This window comes from Oreochromis niloticus, linkage group LG10, assembly GCF_001858045.2.
Source record: "Oreochromis niloticus isolate F11D_XX linkage group LG10, O_niloticus_UMD_NMBU, whole genome shotgun sequence".
Taxonomy (NCBI): domain Eukaryota; kingdom Metazoa; phylum Chordata; class Actinopteri; order Cichliformes; family Cichlidae; genus Oreochromis; species Oreochromis niloticus.
The window spans coordinates 2,568,215-2,590,717 of record NC_031975.2 but is presented as its reverse complement, the minus strand read 5'-3'; the positions used below and the strand labels follow the sequence as shown (position 1 = coordinate 2,590,717).

The 22,503-nt window shown below is 38.7% G+C and overlaps 2 protein-coding genes across 7 annotated transcripts in view; one reads left to right on the top strand and one right to left on the bottom strand.

The window, feature by feature from the left end:
• Positions 1–10,169, top strand: part of b3gat1b (beta-1,3-glucuronyltransferase 1 (glucuronosyltransferase P) b) — a 62,563-nt gene extending 52,394 nt beyond the window's left edge. For all 4 annotated transcript variants that reach the window (XM_013266655.3, XM_003458969.5, XM_013266653.3 and 1 more), the window contains exons 3-7: positions 193–335; positions 1,375–1,886; positions 2,933–3,229; positions 3,573–3,678; positions 8,744–10,169. In XM_013266655.3, coding sequence (XP_013122109.1) covers positions 224–335; positions 1,375–1,886; positions 2,933–3,229; positions 3,573–3,659 — 1,008 coding nt within the window. In that variant the 5' untranslated portion in view covers positions 193–223 and the 3' untranslated portion in view covers positions 3,660–3,678; positions 8,744–10,169. The remainder of the gene's footprint in view (positions 1–192; positions 336–1,374; positions 1,887–2,932; positions 3,230–3,572; positions 3,679–8,743) is intronic.
• A 430-nt stretch (positions 10,170–10,599) lies between these two features.
• On the bottom strand, positions 10,600–22,437 carry LOC100709839 (beta-galactosidase-1-like protein 2). Of its 3 annotated transcripts, XM_019363478.2 has the most exons (21): positions 22,293–22,437; positions 20,241–20,304; positions 19,997–20,109; positions 19,411–19,596; positions 19,255–19,323; positions 18,771–18,866; positions 18,315–18,423; positions 18,143–18,235; positions 17,980–18,061; positions 17,850–17,914; positions 17,679–17,763; positions 16,655–16,792; positions 16,390–16,473; positions 16,190–16,305; positions 15,948–16,094; positions 13,558–13,629; positions 13,361–13,439; positions 13,170–13,257; positions 12,975–13,086; positions 11,901–12,017; positions 10,600–10,831 (listed from the first exon to the last, which is right to left on the bottom strand). In XM_019363478.2, the coding sequence occupies exons 3-21, from the start codon at positions 20,086–20,088 to the stop codon at positions 10,745–10,747; spliced, it is 1,917 nt and encodes a 638-aa protein (XP_019219023.1). In that variant the 5' UTR covers positions 20,089–20,109; positions 20,241–20,304; positions 22,293–22,437; the 3' UTR covers positions 10,600–10,744. The 3 variants fall into 3 exon arrangements, with proteins under 3 accessions (XP_019219023.1, XP_005464301.1, XP_005464303.1); XM_005464244.4 differs by lacking the exon at positions 20,241–20,304; XM_005464246.3 differs by lacking the exons at positions 20,241–20,304; positions 22,293–22,437 and having other exon boundaries at positions 18,771–19,124; positions 19,997–20,221.
• Between the last annotated feature and the right edge of the window lie 66 nt (positions 22,438–22,503).

The following is a 22,503-nucleotide window of genomic DNA, read 5'->3' as shown; positions in this document are numbered from 1 at the left end:
ATAAAATTAGTTTGTCATAATGAATGCCTCAGTTTATTCAATTCATTAAATATAGAAAACAAAATACAGACATTAAAATAGATCCAAAGGCCCTTTTAATTGGTTCAGTGAGATGCAAGTATGATCTCAGACAAATCACAGCTTCGTAGTTCTAATAACTGTGCACCCATCATGTGTTACACACCCTTGCAGGTAGGAACATGATTCAGGTCTGACCCTGGAGATGCCGAAGAGACGAGACATCGTTGCCATTATATTGATCGTGTTGCCTTGGACACTACTCATCACTGTTTGGCACCAGAGCACCCTCACTCCTCTGCTTACTGCTCGAAAGGGTAAAAAAGAGTGTGTTGAAAAAAATGTACATTCAGACAGTCAAAAAAGACTGAAATTTACATCTGCAGCAAATTAAATTTTGTGGCATAGTGTAGCTTAGTGCAGTACAGTATGTCAAAGGCAGCGAGACCCAGTATATAGCAGAGAAAGAGATATTAACACTGAATAAGTTGGATACAGAATTAAAGGAAAAGCTGGTCTAGAGGCAGGTTACAAAGTAGCTTGCAGTTGTACAAAAACTGTGGGCAGGTTATAGAACCTTAAAGCATGCCTTTTATATTAGATTTGCTAATTGGAAAATCTAATATACAAGTGTTAACTGATTTGGCCTGACACTGATGTGGGATGCAGCTGTGACGGTCTTTGTGGCCTGCCTGAGTTAGTGTTATGGTAAATTTCTGCATTCTCACTTACATTTTGAGTGGAATGCATTTCTCCTAGATTCAATATGTGACATATAAATATGTTTGTCATTAACATGGCGTTATTTTGCTATTTTTCCATTTCTTACTTTTGTTTTACTCAAAATACCAAGAAAATGGAGAGCTACTGAAAATGATTAAAAATGTGCAAGGGTCTCTTCTCACCCAATCCATGAGCTGTTCCTAAATTTAATCATGTTTTTTTTAACAAACAGAGTATGGAAAACAAAGGTCTGTTGGAGGAAAGTCTTCTGCCTCCTAATGCAGATTTTGTCTTTTGGAGAGAAAATACATTTTAAATGTTATTGTGAATGTATTTCAGTTATACAGGAATGCATTTTTTAGGAGACCAGGTTGGATATGTGCATATTTTTTATACTGTTGTCAAAGTTGTACGCAGTTACTTCTAGTGTGTACCTCAGCAAGTGTTGAGAATATTACATCTCTTTATTAATGCAGCTTAGCATCTGATCAAAGAGTATTAACATTGTCTCATATAGTAAAATTAATTATGAAGAAATAAATCTTACTGTACAGAAATATACTGTAGCATGAATACCAATCCATATTTGTGAGCACACAGAAGCTCATTGTAATGTGTTTTCTTGCTGACTAGATGACAGAACTGATGGTCACTCCAACTCCAGAAACACCTTTGCTTTTAAGGAGTCATGCTCGCTTCAGAACCGGGACATTGTGGAGGTGGTACGCACAGAATACGTGTACAGTCGCCCTCCACCCTGGTCGGATATATTGCCCACTATCCACATTATCACTCCCACTTACAGCCGCCCGGTGCAGAAAGCAGAGCTGACACGGCTGGCCAACACTTTGCTTCATGTGGTCAACTTGCATTGGATCCTGGTAGAAGACTCCCAGAGGCGGACCAGTCTGGTTAGTCATCTTCTCCACAACACAGGGCTCAACTACACCCACCTCAATGTGGAGACACCTAGGAACTATAAGGTACGCGGGGACACCAGGGACCCCAGAATACCACGTGGTACCATACAGAGGAACCTAGCTCTCCGGTGGTTACGGGAGACCTTCAGCGTAAATAACAGCCAGCCTGGGGTTGTCTACTTTGCAGATGATGACAACACATATAGCTTGGAGCTGTTTGAGGAGGTGAGGAAATTTAATTTGGCTTTCTTAATCTAGAACTTCATGAAACACTTTACCAATGAGTTTATGGTTTCAGTTGAACCAGTAGTTATAAGCCTTTCATATATATATATATATATATATATATATATACATATATATATATATATGTATATATATATATATATTAAGTTATGCCTCACATAGGCATAGGCAACCTCCAGTGGCTAAGGAAAAAATGTGTATATCTCAAGTAATTGATCGATGCTTGCAGATGGTTACTGGCTTCTGTTGCGTGAAAATGATTGCAAAGAGGTTGCTGCACAACAAACAGGAGAAGTAAACGTTCTCAATGTTTTGTGTTGTTACACATTTCACTACTGCTTAGCTAGTGAAAGTGTCTGCAGACAAGCTGGCATTTTCCATGTTACTACAAGCAAATGTAATAATATGCTAATAATAAGCAATAACAAAGAGACTTTCAGTACAGCTTTATACTCTTCTTTATAACCAGTTTCACACTAGCAACTGCCAGAAACCGCACCCTAACCGGTTGCAGAATGAACACTTTTACTTTGGCAACCAGTGACTACCAGCAGGTCAGTGACTGTCTCCAGCCCTGCGTTTATGGGGGCTTTAGCAAACAGTTTCTTTCAGCAACTACTAACAACTGGACGGGGGAATGCACATTTTTCCCTAGTGACTGGTGATTGCCAGATGGTGGCCGACAGGTCTGTGCGACTTGCTTTTAAAATCTTATATTTTCTAAATGATGATTCCATTAGAGTCAAAAGGCTACTAGAGGACAGTAGGCATGTGCATTAGCATGTCATTGGCAAGTCTGTATCCTGCGCTCATTGCAGTGTCCTCAGCTTCTCGGTCAGCACTAGCTCTAACTTTTTAAGTCCTTTTTCTAAACACTAAGTTTGTGATGCTGATTTCACAAACTGACATCACACTATGTCCACCTTTTACCATCTGTGATCTTTAGCTAAATCTAATCTTTTGTATGGATTTTTAAATGACTCGTATAAGTGGTTTGTTTCTGTGTCTCTGTTTTCAACTAATAGATGCGTTCCACTAAAAAGGTGTCGGTGTGGCCCGTGGCTTTTGTGGGTGGCCTGCGTTATGAGTCGCCCAAAGTGAACACCTTGGGGAAGGTGTTTGGCTGGAAAACTGTATTTGACCCGCACCGGCCCTTTGCTATTGACATGGCTGGGTTTGCGGTGAACCTGCAGCTCATTCTGTCCAAACCTCAGGCTTATTTCAAGCTGCGTGGGGTAAAGGGAGGATATCAGGAGAGCAGCTTATTAAAAGAGCTGGTCACTCTCAGTGACTTGGAGCCTAAAGCTGCTAACTGCACTAAGGTAAGAAAAGGAGGCTTTCTATATGTTTAAAATGCAATGCAATGCCAGTGAAATGACAATGAAACAAGCTGCATCTGGAAATGCTGGTAGAATAAGACGAGCCTTAGGATCTTGTGTTGTCAGAAAAATTTGTTCTTAAAGTCATTAAACTGTCAGCTTACAGCCAACCCTTTAAGCTCAGAGGCTCATTTAAAATATGCTATGTTCTGCTTCTGGATATTGTGTGGCAGATATGAGGCACTCTATTACCAGCAAACAGCATTTCCAGCCAAAATGTCTGTATTCGTATTTTATCATATTGAGTATTTTTTTTGCTTGTCCATGCCTTTCTCCTTACCTCTAGGTATTAGTATGGCACACAAGGACAGAGAAGCCTGTGCTGGTAAATGAGGGCAAGAAAGGATTTACAGACTCTAACGTAGAGATATGACATCCTTCACGTGACACAGGTAATAGCGGAGATTTAGAAATGCAAATTACTGCATTTCAACACAGTGATTACTTTGGGTGTGGGGGAATGGAAAAGCAACTTCGAACTCAAAGAATATGGGCACCCAGAATACACACCTAATTTGAAATGCATGTCTGACCTTTGTATATAATACATTTTCAAAGCAATTCATTTTATTTTAGTGGACATCAGTGCATAGACCTGAAGAGATGGGTCACTGGGGGTTTTAGTCATAGTTGCCACTATAAGACTTTAATGGTAACTGAACAGATGGCTAATACGGCTATCAGACTGGCCGCTCCCTGATTTCCAAAGGGGCTGCTGCATTGGATGTCTGCCCAAGTATCTCGGCGTGGGTCTGGCACGAGAAGCTTGTGACCCCCTGAGGTTGGGTTTGTGACTATGGGGTAATTGCTCATTGTTAACCAGCTAACATTTACATGCCTTTCAGCCAGATTAACATTTATGATAACTGATCAGTACCTCATTGTTGTTCTAACAGAGGCTGAACTGACCTCCGAAATTCTTCAAACTGTTGTTCAATGTTGTTAACGTCACCAAGTTTAGTTGCTAGAGAGGAGAGGAGCTGCGTGCCTGCCTGTCTGCAGCGTGCTGTGTGAAGTTATGTCAAATAGAAAAGGCAAAGATTGCACTGTTGGTATTGATACTATTGCACATGAGCATCTACATTTTTAGTATCTATTGGTATCTGAGAATTTGTATTTTTTTTTATGACAGCCATAATAGAAACCCTGTCTCTAGGTCAAGTATCTACTTTTCTCCTAGCTCTGTGGTATTTTAATAAATGCAAGCCTTCAAATACTATTTTGCCCCTCCAGATTGTTATCAGCGCCATTCATGAGTAACACATCTTTCAACTTAAGTGTAAAAGCTCATGGTGTCCGAACATCAAATATTTGAATTCTTCAGAAAGGAGTCACGCTTGTGTTAACTAAGATTTCAATGTACCAGTTAACTTCAGCATTAGGACTTACTTCAAAGAAAGTAACAAGCTGTAACATTTTAATTATTAACCATGTGTCGTTTGTGGGCACATTCATTCAGACATTCTTTTGGGTTAAGATTGGTCTGTTTTCGGTGTTTTCTTACTGCCATTGGCAGTTTATCTGTATTGTGTCTTAAGGTTACGAGATAGTGATACCTGTGATTTTCAGTCTTTATGAATAAGTCTGTAGAAATGGTTGACACATTCCTGCTAAGTTGATGGTTTAGTTTCTCATTTCAGGTCATATTGAATAAAAATTTAGTCTATTTGGCAAAACAGAGGACTAACCATTTTATGAAACTGTGCACTAATGGTTAATGTCATGAGTCATTTTCCAATGAGCATGCAGTTTCACAGTCAGACCCACCATTTCTCATCACATCTGGTTTGTTCCTATCAACACGGCAGAGAATGCTCATTTAGAGGTCGCAAAACAGGAATTCAGCGACTGTGGGCGATGTCACAAGAAGAAAAATTTTGTCTTAAATTTGCAATAAATTTGGTTTTCTAGAATTTTTGCAGCTATTGAGACAAACGTGTGATACATATCCATAGGTAAACAGAAATAGTGACCTGGATGAGCTCCCTTCTCTTATATTTTCCCACCCGTAGAATCACAGATATTACAGCTTGTTTCATAAGTCAAATTTTTTTTAGAAACCAAGTTTTTTTTTATAAACACATTAAAAAAATCATATGCTGTATTAAATATTAAAAAAAAAATATAAATAAAAACAGAAATATTTACTAATATTTTTCAAAACCTCTCAGTTTAAATATTTGATATGTTTTCTGAGTTCTATTTTTCTGACATGCAAATCAATAGATTCTGATTTTATTCACATATTAAACTGTAATGTGGCAGAGTTTCTTCTTTATTCATATTTTGCTTATAGAACTCTTGTGGGTTGTAATAACTATTCCCATAGAAATATTTTGAAAGGCAGTTTCTTCACATTCTCTTAAAGCTTTCACACTACTGTTGATCACTGAAGTTGCCTTGATTATTGTTATATTGACTTGGTTCTAATGTGGGTTTATAACTTTTGGGACCCTCCAACGTGGTGTCCTAGTTCATTCCATGGGGCTTTGCATGTCTTGCACTGTTTTTCTCAAGCAAATCAGACAACATATATTAATAAACACATGCAGCGGATTGTTTTCTGCTGTCTACACCATGTAAAATTGTTCTACTGACACATTCAGTGTGACTGAAGTGAAAGAGCCAGTGTGTCCATACAAAAGAAAAGTATGATGTGAATATGTGAGTGGAGAGTAACGGTGTCGCTTGATTGAATGTCAGAAAAGAAATGAGGGACAGTGTCAGCATATGTAACAAAACCACTTTTCATTTACTGAACCCAGGTCACTGAGCTGAGTGTAAACTTATGGTGTGTTGTTCAGTTTGTATTTCTGACTGGGTAGACTTTCAATAAAGAAACATCAGATGAAATTTGTTGTCACAACAGAGTCCCTGGAGCCATTTCTGAGTTGTCTGAAATGGATAACCATTGACTTTAGCATAAAATGAAATAATGTTCTATATGTTATATGTGTATATTTTTATTTTTATAGTTTTCCTTTTGAATTTAGATAGGCTGGTAAATGGCTGATTCTCTGATGTATATCTGTTTCTACCTGTGCTGATGCTAGCACGGCTAAAGCTAGCCAAGCAGAAGTAAAATGTGAAGCAAGACAGAAAGATATACTCATAAACACCAACGAGCACTGCAAATGTAACAAAAATATGTTGACATCAAATAGTATGTTGTTTGAAATCTATATGAAAAAATTACATATCTAGTTTTTCAAACATTATTTTGTTTTCCTTTTTCGTAATGTGATCCCAGTTGTTCTAATTAGTGTGTGATTAGCCTTAGTGCCCTCGCAAATATGTTTTACATGGATGATTCCTCAACTTTATGATGAATTGCTGAGTCCTAAATTTGATGTCAGTGGTTGGTTTTTAAAAAGCCCCAACAATCTGAAGATCCCCTATGAGTAAGCACGTGGCAATAGTAGGGAGGAAAAACTCCCATTTAATGGGAAGAAACCTCCAGCAGAACCAGGCTCAGGGAGGGGCGCCATCTGCCACGACCGAGTGGGGGTGATTTGTTCACTGACAATTTTTTTCCCGTACCCAACTCTTTCGTTTTTTTCAGCACTTATAAACATTTAGTTGTATATAAATATGATTTCTAAGACGCGATGTTGAGACCAGTTAGGTGAAAAGCCAAAGCAGCCAGTTTTGCTTCTTCTTTTGTATTTTTTTGTCTGGCACAGTCTTAGTTTCAGTTTCGAGTTCAGACAGCTTGATACTAGGAATTTGCTGTCTGTCTTCCATTCTTTGCAAAGAGTCATGTAGAGACATTACAGTCAGTGGCTCCTGCAGAGATTTTGTGTTCTCATAAGCTCTCCTGTGATATTTAGAGCTTGAGCCAGCCTCATAAATTAGTCAGTAGCTTAATCTGACACAAATCATCTTTTCTGTTTGTGTGATTAACACAGTCCCTGAAAGAAATAAACAATAAAGATGCAGTATCATGAGAGAAAATCTTGAGAGAAAAAAAAAAGATGGGGAAAAACTGCACACATAGTATTCTGGATAGACGCTCAACTACACAGTGACAAATATCAACCATGTTCTTGTAATAAAAAAAAAAATGACATAGGTAAAATGAAACAGAACACACTGAACGTGGGATGAGAGGCTGTCAAAATAAAACAGGAAACATACTGTGATACAGACTAAAACACACAGGCTTGACACTGGGACCAGGGGAAGAACAGACATGCATGCACATAACAGGCAGGGAAGACATGGAATAAAACACTAGGAGGGGAACATGGGAACAGGAAAGGGAGACGAGACACGGAGGGAGACACAGACATAACTCAGGAAACATACACAAAGGACTGACAGACTGTCACAGGAGACACAAGAGGAACCTAATGCAAGAAACCATAAACAAGGCTGACTGTAAAACTTTAACTTCACCCATCCTTAAAATAGAAAAAGTGACAAAAACTCAATAACTTCAAAAGACCCAGCACCCTGATACACTGCACAGTTTGTCAAGCCAATGTTTAAGAAGGCTGTTCAGCAGATGGTGACATGGTGTCTCAGACATGCGTGAAACTTTCTTTTTGAAATTATTATATAATTGAAATTATTTTTCAACCAAGACTAGATAATGAGAAAGATGATCAGCTAATGAACATTCAGCAATCATTCAAATGCTGAATGTTAGCTGGCACCACAAAAGTCCTAATTTATTGCGTTTAAATGAACACTCCTTCAGGTGTTGTTGAAAACGCTATGTCAGCATTTTGCACATACACAGTACAAAGAAATCGATTGTAAATAAATGCAAATCTGGTAATAATTTCAACATTATTAAAATATAAGAAGAAGAAGAAGAGAAAAGATGGAACGTTGCCGTTCTTGCATAATAATATCAGTCATCTCCATCTTTTTTCAAACATAAAGGAGACTACTAGTTACTGCTTGTTAATATGGGAATCATTTGCACTTATGACTATCATATAAAAATAAACCTGTAATTTTTATAAGTGATTTTAATGTCATATTTATGATTCTTTATGAGCACCTACAGACAGGATCTCTGTCATCTTACAAAAATTCCCCAAGGCAATTCTTTTCTATGCAATGGCAAATAATCAGCCCTGTGATAAACCAGTGAGCCTGTCATTGGACAAGTTATGGATTACTTATAAAAACAAATAAGTTACAAGATTAGAAACAGGTCATTTAAAGCCTGTGCACACAGATTATATTGCTATATTCTTTTTTTTAAAAGGGATAATATAAAAACAGTGTTTGGTAGAACCTGTAATTAAAAACATGACATAAAATCTGAGTTTTCTCATGACACATGGAAGTCGGTTTGCATGCCACTGCCATGCTGGAAATTTGGGAGTATATTTTGGACATCATATTGCATTGATAAAGCTTTACGTAGCCTCTATTGTGGCTAATAATTCATTTTCTTGTTTTCCTGATAGCACTTATTAAGTGTAAACTTTTTTGTTTCAGGGGAGGAACGTTTCTACTGAACTCTCCCTGGATTCAAACCAACCTCCGAAAAGCAACGGTCACGGCCAAAAATATTACCAGGACGCAGCAGCTGTATTTCACCACAGCTTAGCATGAAGGTACACGTGTCCAGCTCAAGAGGCAGAGCAAAGCCATGTGTGTTTGAGCAACCACAGAGTATCAAAGCACAACTGCACAAAAATATCTGGTCTGTTCTGGAGCAGCACCGAAAGGAGTTTGCCAACTGAGGTCTCCTCTGAGATATGGGATGTCACATGACTTAAGCTGCAGGAAGAGATGGTACAGCAAGCAATAAAGAGCCAACACCAGCCAACCATCCAATCAGAACTGAATGGGGCCCTTTTGTTTTGATGCGAGCTGGCTGTTGGGCAAAGAGCTGCACAGGGAAATAAAAGAAGTCCTTGTTTCAAGAGAGTCAGCATTGACTGTTAGAGAGCACTGATGGGATCTGAGCCCTCCCCCTTTTTGTACTGTACAACACTGAACCCAGTATTAATTAGGAGCCCTGCTACTTTTGAACATACATTTGCACACACTGAGCTGTCACACTGCACACAGACACACATGCACACAAAAACATGGAGCAGTGGCTTATTAACAGCAGTGTCCTCTCTCGCATTCATTTACTACAAGCTTAACATGCTGTAACAGCGCTGACATGTACTCATATTTAAAAGAGGATCCAGTATTGCTGTTAGTCTGTCAAACTCAGAGACTTCCTCATAAGCTAATTGAGACTGCACTGGGTGAAGGTTTCTTAGCAGTTATTTATTGTTTCAGAGTCATTTGTAGCGTTCGTATGTTAGTTGTGAACAGTACGTGTGAGAGTCGATGGAATGTAAAGCCATTACTCTGAAAATCAGAAGTGCATTCTTTCAAATAGCTGTGTTATACATTCTAATTATTCTCACCGTGGATGGAAGCCTTGCGAGTTATGAGTTCATACTCCACTGACTTGCAGTAACACCACTTTAAAATGCAAATGTTCTCTATGACTTTGTATCGTTTTAAGAGTTGAGTCAGTTCTCAGTGTTAATTTGGAGACATTTGAAACATTAAAACACTTGAAACATTGAACTTTGACTTTAAGGTTAGGTTCTGATGTTACTGCTATGTTGCTTGTGTTCAAACTACTGCCTCATGAAGCTGATTTTTCCTTTACAGACCTAAGCTTCAGACATTGCAGTAACTGCTACTTGACACACACTCAAGAATATTCACATAGGCAATACAGATTTAACAATCTGCCACACCTGCCACAGCCAGACTCCCTAAAATCGTTACTCTAAGACTGTAAATTCACGGGTAAGAACATGATCATTGCTTAATAATTCTGCTGTATGTGTAAAGATTTATTGTAAATAAGGGTACTGTATGTACATAGTTATAAACTGCTCCCATACAATCGTGACTCTGTCTTTGATTTAAAGAGGCATGTCTAAATATGTCTATATATATATATACATATGTGTGTGTGTGTGTGTGTGTGTGTGTATGGATTACCCCTCTCTGGTTTGACAGCGGCAGCTGTTCCCATCCCCTCCTCAGCATAACCCTCATCAGAGGAATCAGAAACTGAAGCAGCTTCTTCCATATCCACTTCCAATGGGAACACGCCCATTTCAACCAGCCTTCTAACCAGAGTTCTAAATTCACTTTTCTTCATAGATTTACACAGAGATTTCATAATGTGAGGCAATTGCACATAAATCATATTTCCTACGTACATCAAGCTATTGTAAGGTAGGATTAGCTATAAAATCTACCAGACTAAACTGTGCCGTGTTCAAAATGAATCCCGGACGAGCCCCCAATATATATGTAGGTGGAATTTATTGCATTTGACAGAATTTATTGTTTCCCTGTATTTCAATTCCTCCTGATATGATAAGCACTCAGTAATATAAAAAAATATGCAAATTTTACATACATACACACATACACAAACACACAAACATTGGAATTGTGATGTCATGTCGTTCACTGGATGTCAGCAGCCATGCCAAGATCAGCCTCATCCTCAAAGTGGACCTTGAAGTCTCCCTCTTGTTCCTCAAACACAATGACCTAATTTATTTGAGTGTGAAAAAAAACAGACAGGTGTTAGAGATTTGTTTGGTTTTGGTTTTGCAATTATAGTACAAAAAAATAAATTAACAATACAGCACTTTACAAAGCTAGAGCCAGCAGATATTTAGCATAAAGAGTGTGAAGAGGAGGAAACGGCTAACCTGAGTCGCCCAGTAGGTAACAAAATCATCTTACAAGCAAATATGAATGAAACATACAACAAACAGCATGTAAATTAGCTATGGCGATGCTAGGCTGGGGTAAGCTATTGGAAGCCTTGTAAAACCTAAACACGCTAATATCATCAGTCTTCTCATCTAACACTAGAGAAGAGAGAGCAAGTAAGCAGTGTTAATTTTGTCAACCAAAAATTTTCATCATATTTTTTGTCAACAACCTTTTTTCTGACAAAAACAAGACAATAACTGCATAAAAGCTAAAGTCACAGGGACAAAACATTTTAAGATGATATCTCTTGACACTTTCATCAATGAATAAAAATGGGATGAAGATATTCTAGAGAGAGAGAGAGATCCAATCAGAACTAATTTAGTTGTGTAGAAAGATGGGATGAGATGGAAGTGAAGTATGTCCTTGTACCGTCACATTAGATGCGAAAATATGGAAACAGGGAAAATAAGACACATTGTAACCTGTGTGGCACAACAACTATTACACTTCATATTTTAGTCAAACTACAATTTTACTCTGAGTATTGCTATCATTCTCAAGTTATGTTGTAGTTATGAGCAGATGGTTACACAATCAGATCCATCCCTGGGTAACATCATAGTGGCTGCAACCATCTTTTACATATGGTCTATATTCTGTCTTATACTTTTTTAAGAACTCCTTTGTCATCTATTTCCTATTGTAGCAAACCTTTAAACCAATCATCTTTCTGCCTACACATAACATCATCGCCAATGATCGATGAAGCTTTGTGGAGGTTTTTTGCATGACTATGAAGTTAAGGACCTACAAGAAAGGTAGAATGATAATTGCTTACAGACCAACACAGTGCTACAATCATCATAATTCATCATTTGTTTCCGAACAGCTATACCTGATTGATTCCACTGTTGAGAAAAGGACCTGGGAGGTAGAGAGTCTGCTGGGGGCCAATGGACCAGTAGCGCCCAAGGTTGAACCCATTGATAAACACAACACCTTTCTCCCAGCCCTGCGGATCCCAGATACATACATTTTTTAAAACAAATTAAAAAATAAGTATAAACACACCTGGCTTCTTTATGTATTTTTTAAACATATTTAGATGAGGAAACATTTGACTATTTTAAAAATCCCACAGACAAAAGATGTTTTATAGTACTTGAAGGACAGCACAAATGGTAATTCTTCAATGATTCGGTGAATAAGATTTAATATTCTTCTTTTTAAAATAAAAGAAATTACACCCACGGTATCAGAAGCTCATTTTGCCTCCATTGGCACTCCTTGTAGGAGTGGCACTCCTTGTAGGAGTGCCAATATCCGTCCACCAGTATCTGACACCTGCTTTCTAAACTCTCTTCCCTGTAAAATTACTTCTACTGCAAAAATTATTCTCCTTGGTTTAAATGCCCATTCAACATTTCAATGATACTGAAGGTTTTATTTTTTTCAACTAAGTCATTGCATGACCTTCCATTTCTTCTTTCATTCCATTCTTTCACGAATGTGCTTCGGATCATTATCCTTTCAAAAAGGTCCACTTTCAGCTCACTTTTCAGATAAACTGATTCACATTACTGTATATTCAAGCGATGCTGAAGAATGCGAAGTTGAATCAATGCCTGCAAGCTACCCAGCGGTGAACTGGCAGTAATTTGATTTTCTTTACAGTTAATTTTGTTATTTCAAATAATTTGAAGAGCTTTTTATACCCTTTTCCAGATTGAAGACTCACAGGCAGACACTTCAATCGGAAAAAGCACAAAAGGTCCTAATGACAGACATTTAAAAGTCAGTTTCCACCTGTTACTCCACAAAGAGGTTTCAGTCATCGGAATTCCTTCTTCTAATTTATTGGATTTCAAGGTGTAACGAACATGATTTTTCCATGTGATTAGTCTTTTCCGTTTATTTAAATGTCATTTACTTATTTTTAACATAGCTGTTTATATTTCAGTTCACTTACTGGCAGCTTCACAAACGTGTCACTTGGATACCCATATGCAAACAGTCTGCCCATGAAAAATCCAGGGAAGCTGGGGGTTTCAGAAAGACTTTTCCAGGGTGCTTGATAAAGACTGAAATAAGGCCACATCAAACACACTATTACAGACAAAAGCAAGAAATATGCAGCGTATTAGATTTAATAAAGTCTACAAACCTATCAATGAAGCTGGGTTTCATATCCAGGCTGTATATTGTAAAATCTCTCAAGGGGATATTGTTTAATAAAATGTCTCCCACTAGTCCTGCAAAAACACAAATCGAAATTGGCTTGCGCTCTACACACTGATTGCTCGAGTGATTTAAAAGCAGGCAGAGCGATGAACAGCAAAAATTTCAGTCAATCACCTTTACGTTGCTTGTCAAGCTCCCTTCCCTGGTGAACTCGTCCACAGTTCTCCACCAATAAACTTAAGGTACGACGTCCCTGTAGGGATCAATCACATTTATGTTTTTTGATAGTTTTAACAGCCAAACAGAAGCCTCTCCAGCATCCATCACATTGAATGAAGCCTTTCCCTCCACTGTTCAACTTGATGCCATACCTTACCATCAGGAACCGCCAGCTCCAGACTCCGGCGCTTGAAAAGGCCAATGTAGCTTCTGTCTACGAACACCTGGAGTAAAAACATTAGCGTCAAATAAGTGTAGTAATTTAGTTTAATAAACTGTGTCCTGCTGGAAGGCACCAGAGCAACGCTCCGCCCCTTTTTCTTTGAGGAATGAAATATCCACTTAAGCTGAAGTTTAATTGGTTGAAATTTAGATCTCACTTTAAGAGCATTTCATGCAATAAAATTGGTAAAGACAGCATGAATGGTCAAACCTGTCAGGTTAATATCTCAAGCCAGATCTGCTAATATCTGTGCCAGTGTAAAACTCTCTTTTAGGGCTTACCAAAAAGGCAGAGTGTCAGTGCTGTAGGGCAAAGTAGCATGATGATGCATTTGCAAAAGTGTGTCCATGGAAGTGGAAAGATCATAGGGTGATGCAAACATTGAGCTATCTTTATATCCAAAGATGCAGTCAGCTCATTTTAGTAATTACCTGACAAGAGGTGTACAAATTAGTGTCTAAAAAATAATGGCCTGTGATGAGGGAGTGCAAAAGAAGCGAGTGAGGGTCTGACAAAAATAATACAATTTAAGCTAATGCTATACACATGGTTCTTTATGAAAACAGTGTGACAACGTAGAGAAATGAATAGAAGCTGAAGAAGAATCAGTATAGTTTTCTATGGGGTCAGCTTATCTATGAAAGTGCTAAAACTGTGTGAGTTTGAGGTCTGAGACTCAGGTGGATCTCAGGTTTATCCAGAGAAGAGCTCCGTTATGATAAACCATAACACTGTATAAACCTGAAACCATGTGACCTGCATGATGTGCAGAAGAACACTAAACATTATTTACCAGAGAGATGTTTACATTTTGTTCCAGTCTCTATGTATGTTTCTAAAAACACTGTTCAGTTCACTTCTGTTTGGTTTCAATTAAATAATAGACTGAGCCGAAAGGAACTCTGTCAGCATGCAGGTCGAGGACAGAGCCAAGGTTTTAGCAGTGTGCTCAGCTTTGACTGATCCAATTAATGCTTACTTTAATAAATAGCTTGCATTATATGTTATATATATAAACAATGGTAATTTGCACAACTGAAATATCCAGACAGGTCAGGAACTATAATGGAATTACAAGATTTTGAAATCTTTTTTTTTTTTTGGGGGGAAAAAAAGAGATGATGAGTGAACTGTCTAAAGATTTTCTGCACACCGTAGGAGCACAAATCTCAGATTTACACAGTGGAATAGTTTGTCATAAAGCAGTGCTCCTCGGCTCAATCCTGCACTGCATCTGAGCTGTCAGACATAGCTGTGGCTGACATTAACTTTGTGAAAATTGGTAGAATTTAAAATTCACCAGAGAATATGTGAGGGAGAGAAGCCTATCAAGTGTAGAGACAGAGCGGGCAACTATCCCACAGGAACAAATGAAAATGAGAGAGAAAAAAACTGGAAAAGACATCCACGGAGCAGAGCGCTGTAAACAATACATAAGAACTCATGAAGATGGTCAGCAGACTAGTTTAGGTTTATAACTTCAGCGTGACATTTGATCACATTTGTTCAGTTGTTTAATAACGCAAGCAGTTCTGATGTCGTAACTGAAGTAAGCTGTGGTGAAACAATTCACAACTGAAATATATGCATGCAGCCTTTAATGGAACTATAAGATTTTGTAATCTTGAGTAATAATGAGTGAACTGTCTGAAGATTTTCTGTAATGCTTGGACAGAGTCACTGTTTCCCACTGTTTTTGCTCTGCTAAGACCTCAGTCACGCAGGGCTAAAGTGGCAAACTCTAGAGGAAAATGTATAAAATGTATTTTCCCCAACATGTGCTAGCTGACCACTCAGAGGTAGTGTTTGCAGACAAGTCAGCATCTCAGTACAAACTACAGGTGGCCCTGGCAATAGTGACCAAAGCAATCACAGCACTCAGGTTACCATGAAGTCACTGATTGTGTTTTTTAGGAATGAATAGCTTGGTCTTAACAGACGTCCAGCTAGGTTAACTGTCCTCTGGCTTCTGCTTTATAATTGATTGTTCAAATTTTCAGCAAGAACGAATAATTTTTTCTAATTATTTATTTATTTGCTGTGGATTTTATAAACAATATTTAAAAATGTAATGAATTAGCTATTAGGAAGATTTTTTTTTACCCTTGGACAGAGTCAAATTAGCTGTTTTCCCATATTTGCAATTTTTCTATGCTGACTATCATATGCCACTAAGTTTATATTTCACAGGAATATATCTTTTAGCAGCAAGACATAACTTCCTAGTTTTTAATTTCAGCAGCTACAAACACATTATGGAAGCTAAGCAATTAGCTTATGGATAAATATCATGCACATGTATAGTGTGCATTAACTCACCAGGGCACGGTCTCTGACATTGTCCCCTGACTGTAACAGCCCTCCCCTCGTGATAATAGTCTCATACAGAGTGTAGCCATAGGACTGTCCATTTCTGTTGTTCACAGGTAGATTTTCCATGTTTACTGGTTTGGCGGACTTAAATGGCTGCAGAGACAATTGAAACAGTTGAGCTGTCTGAAAAGCAAAAATTCTTTACATTGCAGGATATGTACGTTACAGATAATCTCACATAAACATACTCCTTCTGTGAAGCTTAAAGCATCCCATAATGAAAGGTGCTGGTACATAATAGCTGGTTCGTAAGCCTCCCTGTAATGCAGGACTGGCATGTCCGGGAGACTGTCAGAGCCTCCTGCTGCACAGAGAGGTCAAATCCAGTCAGGCAAAGAAGTCAGTAACTGAACGTAACAATGTGCTACATATCTCATGTTTTTCTTACTGTTTTTGTATCGAGAAAGTAAATCCCTGAGAAGATGGTACTTTGAAGTGTATTCCCCAGATTCAGACAGAGGAGCGTCATAATCTGCAGAACATCAACAGTGTGCGAAAACTGTCATTTGCTGCCACCTGCTGGTTGTTAAGGTCAACAGTACAGAACACAATATAGTCCAGCTCTGATATGGCAGTTATTAATCACTGAAAGATCTTTGTGAATTTGCATGAGAGTCTATTTGAGACTGAGCTCACAGTACAAAGGAACCAACCATAGCTGGGGACTAAAGCTCTGTATGAGGGATCGGCAAGTGCTCCACTCATGAAGCCAAAACTGGATCCTCCGTGGAACATGTACAAGTTGACAGACATGCCTCTCCTCAGAACTTCCCTTACAGTGGATACCATATCTGACAAGAAATGCAACATGTTCACAGTGTTTAGAATAATGGATTCATGCAAATACAAATTTTAAATCCCGAACTCTTCTGACTGTCTTCTGACTCATTTCATTAAATACGTAAGTGACTCATTCAAAAGCAGCATGACCCTGACATTTGCATGTCCACTGTGGGCATTTAGCTGCCATTTCTCATGCAAAAATCTACACTGGGGTGAGAAAGAAAGCACATTTACAGCAGATTAGAGGAACTGGAGATAGATTAGCAGTAGTGAGAAAGACGTATGAGAGGGGCCAGACAATAACGCTACCCTTTGGTTGGTTTTATCCATATATGTATTTTTTTCAAGGGTTAGCAAAGTATTCGTAAAGTAAGAGTATAGATTTCTGTATCCAAATTTCTTTTCACATGCAGGTTTTCCATGTTTACTGGTTGGGTTGATGTAAAAGACTGTTTTTAAAACAAATTTGCTTTAAAGCAGTAATTATAAAAAAAAACAACATATTTCTGTTTCCAAATTTGGTTTATGAAGCAAGAGATTTAGACTGTTTTGTATTTCACTGCACAAACTGCACAACAAAATGTAAAAAAATAATGAAAGACTAATAAAATAACTACAGGCAATGATTTCCACAATATTTTTCTTTACATTTTATAAAATATAAGAAGAATTTAATTTGCACAAGACACTTTATGCTTGTTTTTTGCTAATGTAACATTGTCAGATCACTATGTGGCTTTCATAGATACTAAGAGAAGGATGTGTACGCTTCTTTCACCACCTCGCTGAAGTATGAAAACTCCCTTGAGCGACACTCCATTGTTAGACCACCCAGGTTGATTATGAATAGCAGGGGAGCAACATGCCATTAGCAGCACAGAGAACCCTCCTTACCCTCTGGGGGCAGCACATGGTGGAGCTCTCCCCAGATATCATACCAGCCGGTCCAGTAATCCATCACCATGGTGGGGTTGTTGGGCTGAAAAGCAGCACGCACACAGTCAGCTTGCATCTCCTTACTATCATCAGTGATGGATACAAGTGATGTGGAAAGGTGAGACTCACCTGGATAGCAGTCAGCTCCTGGATGTTTCTCTGATTTAGCTTCTGAAGCTTCACTGTCCTGAGGGCTACAAGAGATTAGGTCAACTCTGTGTGTGCGTGTTTATGTTTAGGTGTGTAATTATTAATATACCTCCATCCACACCCCCAGACTTTAACGTGTTGTGCTTGTCTGATGTGAGCAGCAGTTCGCTGATCCCTCTGGACTGCAGAGCCTTTCAAAATAAAACACAAAGGAAGAAGTGAAAATAATCCTATCGATCCGTTTCATCCCATCAAGTTTCATGTGTAGTCACCTCTTTAATGAAGAGCATATAACTCTGATCCTTTCCAAAGGAGCCATACTCGTTTTCCACTTGCACTGCAATGATTGGACCTCCTTTCTTGAACTAAAAAAACACAAACAAGCATTTCTTTTATTAAAAAGATTAACAAACTCTGTTTCAGCTGGTATGTTTCCAGCCTGACCTGCAATGGAACCAGTTTTGGTATCAGCTTGTCAAAAAAAGTGTTGACAGCCTGAATGAACCCTGGGTACGTCGTCCGCAGTCTCATGCTGCTGTCTTGGAGGAGCCAGCTGCAAAGACATAGAAAACATGCTCAGTTAACACTTAACAACAGAGTCACAGTGAGTCTAAAATACTGGACAAAGCTTGAGACACTGAGCAAGCCTTCACTTTAAACAAGATGCGACTCCTCCACCCTGATTTCATTCAGAAAGCAAAAATGGCACTTTGTGCGTTAGATCAAGTAACTCTTGTGCTGTCGGGTTAAATTCACTTAAATACAAAAATCTATTTACTCAGGACAGGCACTGAGTACACTTGCAGTTTAAACTAACGTCCCTTTTCATACCATATGAATATACACACAAAAAATTCTGAATTTCTGCATAAACCTACATACAGAGAACACCATGACTACCTCGGCAGTCCTCCTAGGTCCAGCTCAGAGGAAATGTAGGGCCCTGGACGCAAAATCACCCACAGTTCCATCTCGGCTGCAAGACTGATATAGGCTCTGAAATCCAGACAGAAGAGAAAATCAACAAGCAACTTTTTTCTGTGCAAACCCAAAGTTCAGACTCACAGTGAGGCTCCATTTCTCATTGTTTGGTGAGTTTGAAAAGTGCCTGGCAACAGCACTGGCAGAGGCGGGACCTCTCTTCGCTTATCATCACTGTGCGGTTAATTGCTCGATAAGCTGCTTTTGTTATGGAGATGCTGCTGTTGTCAGGTGGGACTCTCTGCCTCTAGCTTCTCCCCTGAGCACTGAGGACTTAGATGATGAGGAGAAAATGAAGAATATTCCCAAAATACCTTAGACCAGGTAATATTGTTAGAGAAGCTAGGAAGATGGTGTGAAGGATGCTGTGTGGTGATTAATCATGAAAGAAAATTCTCCTTACTCTAAATCCAGCTGTGTCTGGAAGTTAAAAACCCCCCTTTCCGGCTGGTGCAGATTCCACGGCACGTATCTGCAAGGATGGAGGGCGTCCACAGTTAACATTCAGCAGTGACAGTGCTTGTGATTCTAAACTCAATCACTGGAGCGGTGTTCGTACGTAGTGAGGGTATTAATCCCACAGGCTTTCATCTTCATCAGGCGGTCCCTCCAGTAGGCCCTGGGCACACGGAAATAGTGGATGGATCCCCCAATGATGCGGAAGGGCTCTCCCTCGAGGGTAAACTGGGACGTGTTGGCACACAAGCCGACCTTTCGGCTCATCCTCCTCCCCCTGCCTGGCATGCTGGAAGAGGAGTTCCACTCAGTGTGTCACAGTCACTTAATGCCTAACATAGGCTATTGTACCCTAACTGACCACATGACATGCTTGGCAGGAATCTGCAGATGTCTTGAGTTGAGCAGGAGGACATCAGACTTCAGTAAACTCATATGGGCTTCTTTTACATTTTCTTTATCATCCATTAGTTTCTTATTATTCACTTCCCAAAATAAATAAAGTTTCTTATGACAACTGTGTGTAATACAGTGACACTGTTGTACTGTTATAGTAGCCACACAAACGATATTACTATTGAGACTATTTGAAATGTGTGTCTGTGAAAACTACATCAAGCTGAATTGTTGCATTAGAGGGGAAAATAACAGCCTCTTACTGAAACATATGTAACAATTTAAGAACTTACCCGAGATATCTGTACATGATGAATCCAGCAATGCACAGGCAGATGAGTGCATATTTCCTTTTGTGCACATTTCTTATCCTGAGGACAACCATGGATGGAGAGCGAGATCCCTTCTGGCAACATAAGCAACAGTCGAGTTAAGTTCACAGCAGCATCTGTGTGCAGATGAACGCATGATGCTGGCCTGAACAGCGCACCGCCTTGTGGGAGTGCCTCTGCGCAGAGCCATGGAAATCTAACTCACCTCATTAGCAGCAGGGTTTGTCTTTGGTATTGTTTGGCTTGTAAGAACTACTACACAGCTTCTTCTTTTTTTTAGATTTTTACCAGAAAAAAACAACCAACAAAATGAAAACATTTAATCCTGAAAAAGTTTGTTCCATCTTAAAAATAGTGTCTAGTAATCTAAAATATTAAAGTAATGAGGAATGCACCAACTTATATCTCCAAAGCGTTCATCATTCTATCTTCTTTGTTCTTTTGAAATTTGTCCAGAAGTGTGGAGCAAATGCATATTGCTGCCCTCCATTGGTCATTCATAACTCATTCTATTGAGTTGGTCCTTATTTCTACGTGTGATGGGGACCATAACAACCCCACAGTGGTGCCCAGTTCATGTTCTTCAGTTAACACTGTTGAAATGGGGTGTTTTGCTTTGTTTGCCTCAACTATCCCTACCTTTAAGTGCCACTAGTATTCCAATAGACTCTGCACAGGCCTGTACATTTCCTAACCTCTCCCAGTCACTCACGATCCATCCAGGTTCCCACAAGCTCTGTAGCACCACAACACTCATATATGATTTAGCTAGTGGCCAGCAAGCAGCAACTCTTGTAAGTGGAAAATGGCTCTTCGATCCCTTGACTTATGACCCCCGTAAATACTTTCCTGATGCATTTTTTTCAACTTTAGTTGCTACTGTTCTGGTTTCAAGACAGAGAAGATGATTATTTGTGCTCATCAGAAAAGGAAGACAAACCAGGGTGAGCTAGGGTTAGCTGTTAGAGTCATTAGCTACAGCTAATTGTTTCTATTGGTTTCATAGTCAGAATAACCCTGCACACGTAACTTTGTGGTGGTTAGTGGTTATGTCGATGTTCTATATACAGTTGAAGTAGAAGCTGTTAGAGTCACGGGTGTAAGCCTGCCCTCCTTTTCTTTCTGGTGTGCTCTTTCTCTTCCGCTGTGAAAACACTCACTTATAGAATTGATCAGACTCTTAATGAATTTTATTTAGGAAGGTTCCTAGATAATTGTCATGACCTGGAATTATCTGCATGGCCATAAGAGCTGGTGGAATTCTCTAAAAACTAAGGAATGCTGTTTCATTGCTTTCTTTCTTTCCCTTCTTTAGGAAAGTATGTAGTGGATTAATTTATAAAAGAAGGTGATGTCTTGCCACAGTTCATATGTTATACAAGGACCCACCATCATTACAAACAATCATATGTCTAACAGATGGAGCAGCTAGCTTTTCCAATTTAAGCAATATGCTGTTTATGTCTCTGTAATAGAAATGGCTCCTTATCAAGTTATTATAATAAAACTCCCATATTTACATTCAGAAATGTTTGTATATACAGTTCTTGGTGCTTTATTAAAATAATCAAATCGAATTTAAGATTGACCATAACACATTTTGTATTAGTTATGTTTGTTGTTGTAGTATTTTTAAATATTTGACTGTAGGCCTCTTCTTTAGCTTTATATCATTTCCTTGAAGTTCTCAATGCTTTAAAAAAAAGACACTTTGCAGGTATTTAAGGAGCTATAAGTCAGTATTTCAAAAGCAGCTTGCTCTTTCTCTACCCCACTGCAGTTTCTCCATTTCAATTACAAGCCCACATGTGCCAGCAACCTTTCGTTATCTGCTCCTCAGTCAGTTCCCAGACCTTCACACATTTTCTCTGCATGAGGTCTCTCCAAGGCGTCCTTCCTTCAAACACACACCCGTGAATTTGAATATGTTAACTCTTTCATTGTTATACAGCCCGAGGCCCAGCTGTGCTGCATTTTTCTAACACCACGTACTTTGCATGTGAGATTTAAAAATTCCATTTATCTTGTCATGCTAATCATTGCTTTATTCATTACCTGCTGCAGTTGTATGTGGATATGTTCTAAATTTATTTTCATGTTATTCCATCTTAAGCCGATAGCAACACAGCAAAGCCTTTTTAAAACTTCATTCTGCAACCTTATACCATTATAAGACAATTCAAAGAGTGCCTTTAGACAGGCTCTGTTATTTCTGGTTAATGTTTTTGAAATGATGCTAGCTGTTCAACGTCTTTACCTGAACTCAGTCAAGTAGTTTTGTTGCCCAAAGCTAACCAGGTGAAAAAAACCTTTTTATCTAGCTTCTCTCACAATCATACAAACATCAGAGATGTTTGAATAAATAAAATATCACTGTCGTCTTAATAACTTATTATAAATACGTAATTAATGCTCGACACACAATAAAATGCGTCATAATGTGGACACACCCCTTAGCATTTTAATGA

Coding starts and splice junctions, on each gene's coding strand:
- LOC100709839 (XM_019363478.2), bottom strand. CDS start 20,088: ATGGTTGTCCTCAGGATAAGAAATGTGCACAAAAGGAAATATGCACTC. Junction 16,474..16,654: donor AGCTTTAGTCCCCAGCTATG/GTTGGTTCCTTT, acceptor GATGTTCTGCAG/ATTATGACGCTCCTCTGTCT. Junction 16,095..16,189: donor CTTTAAGCTTCACAGAAGGA/GTATGTTTATGT, acceptor TTGTCTCTGCAG/CCATTTAAGTCCGCCAAACC.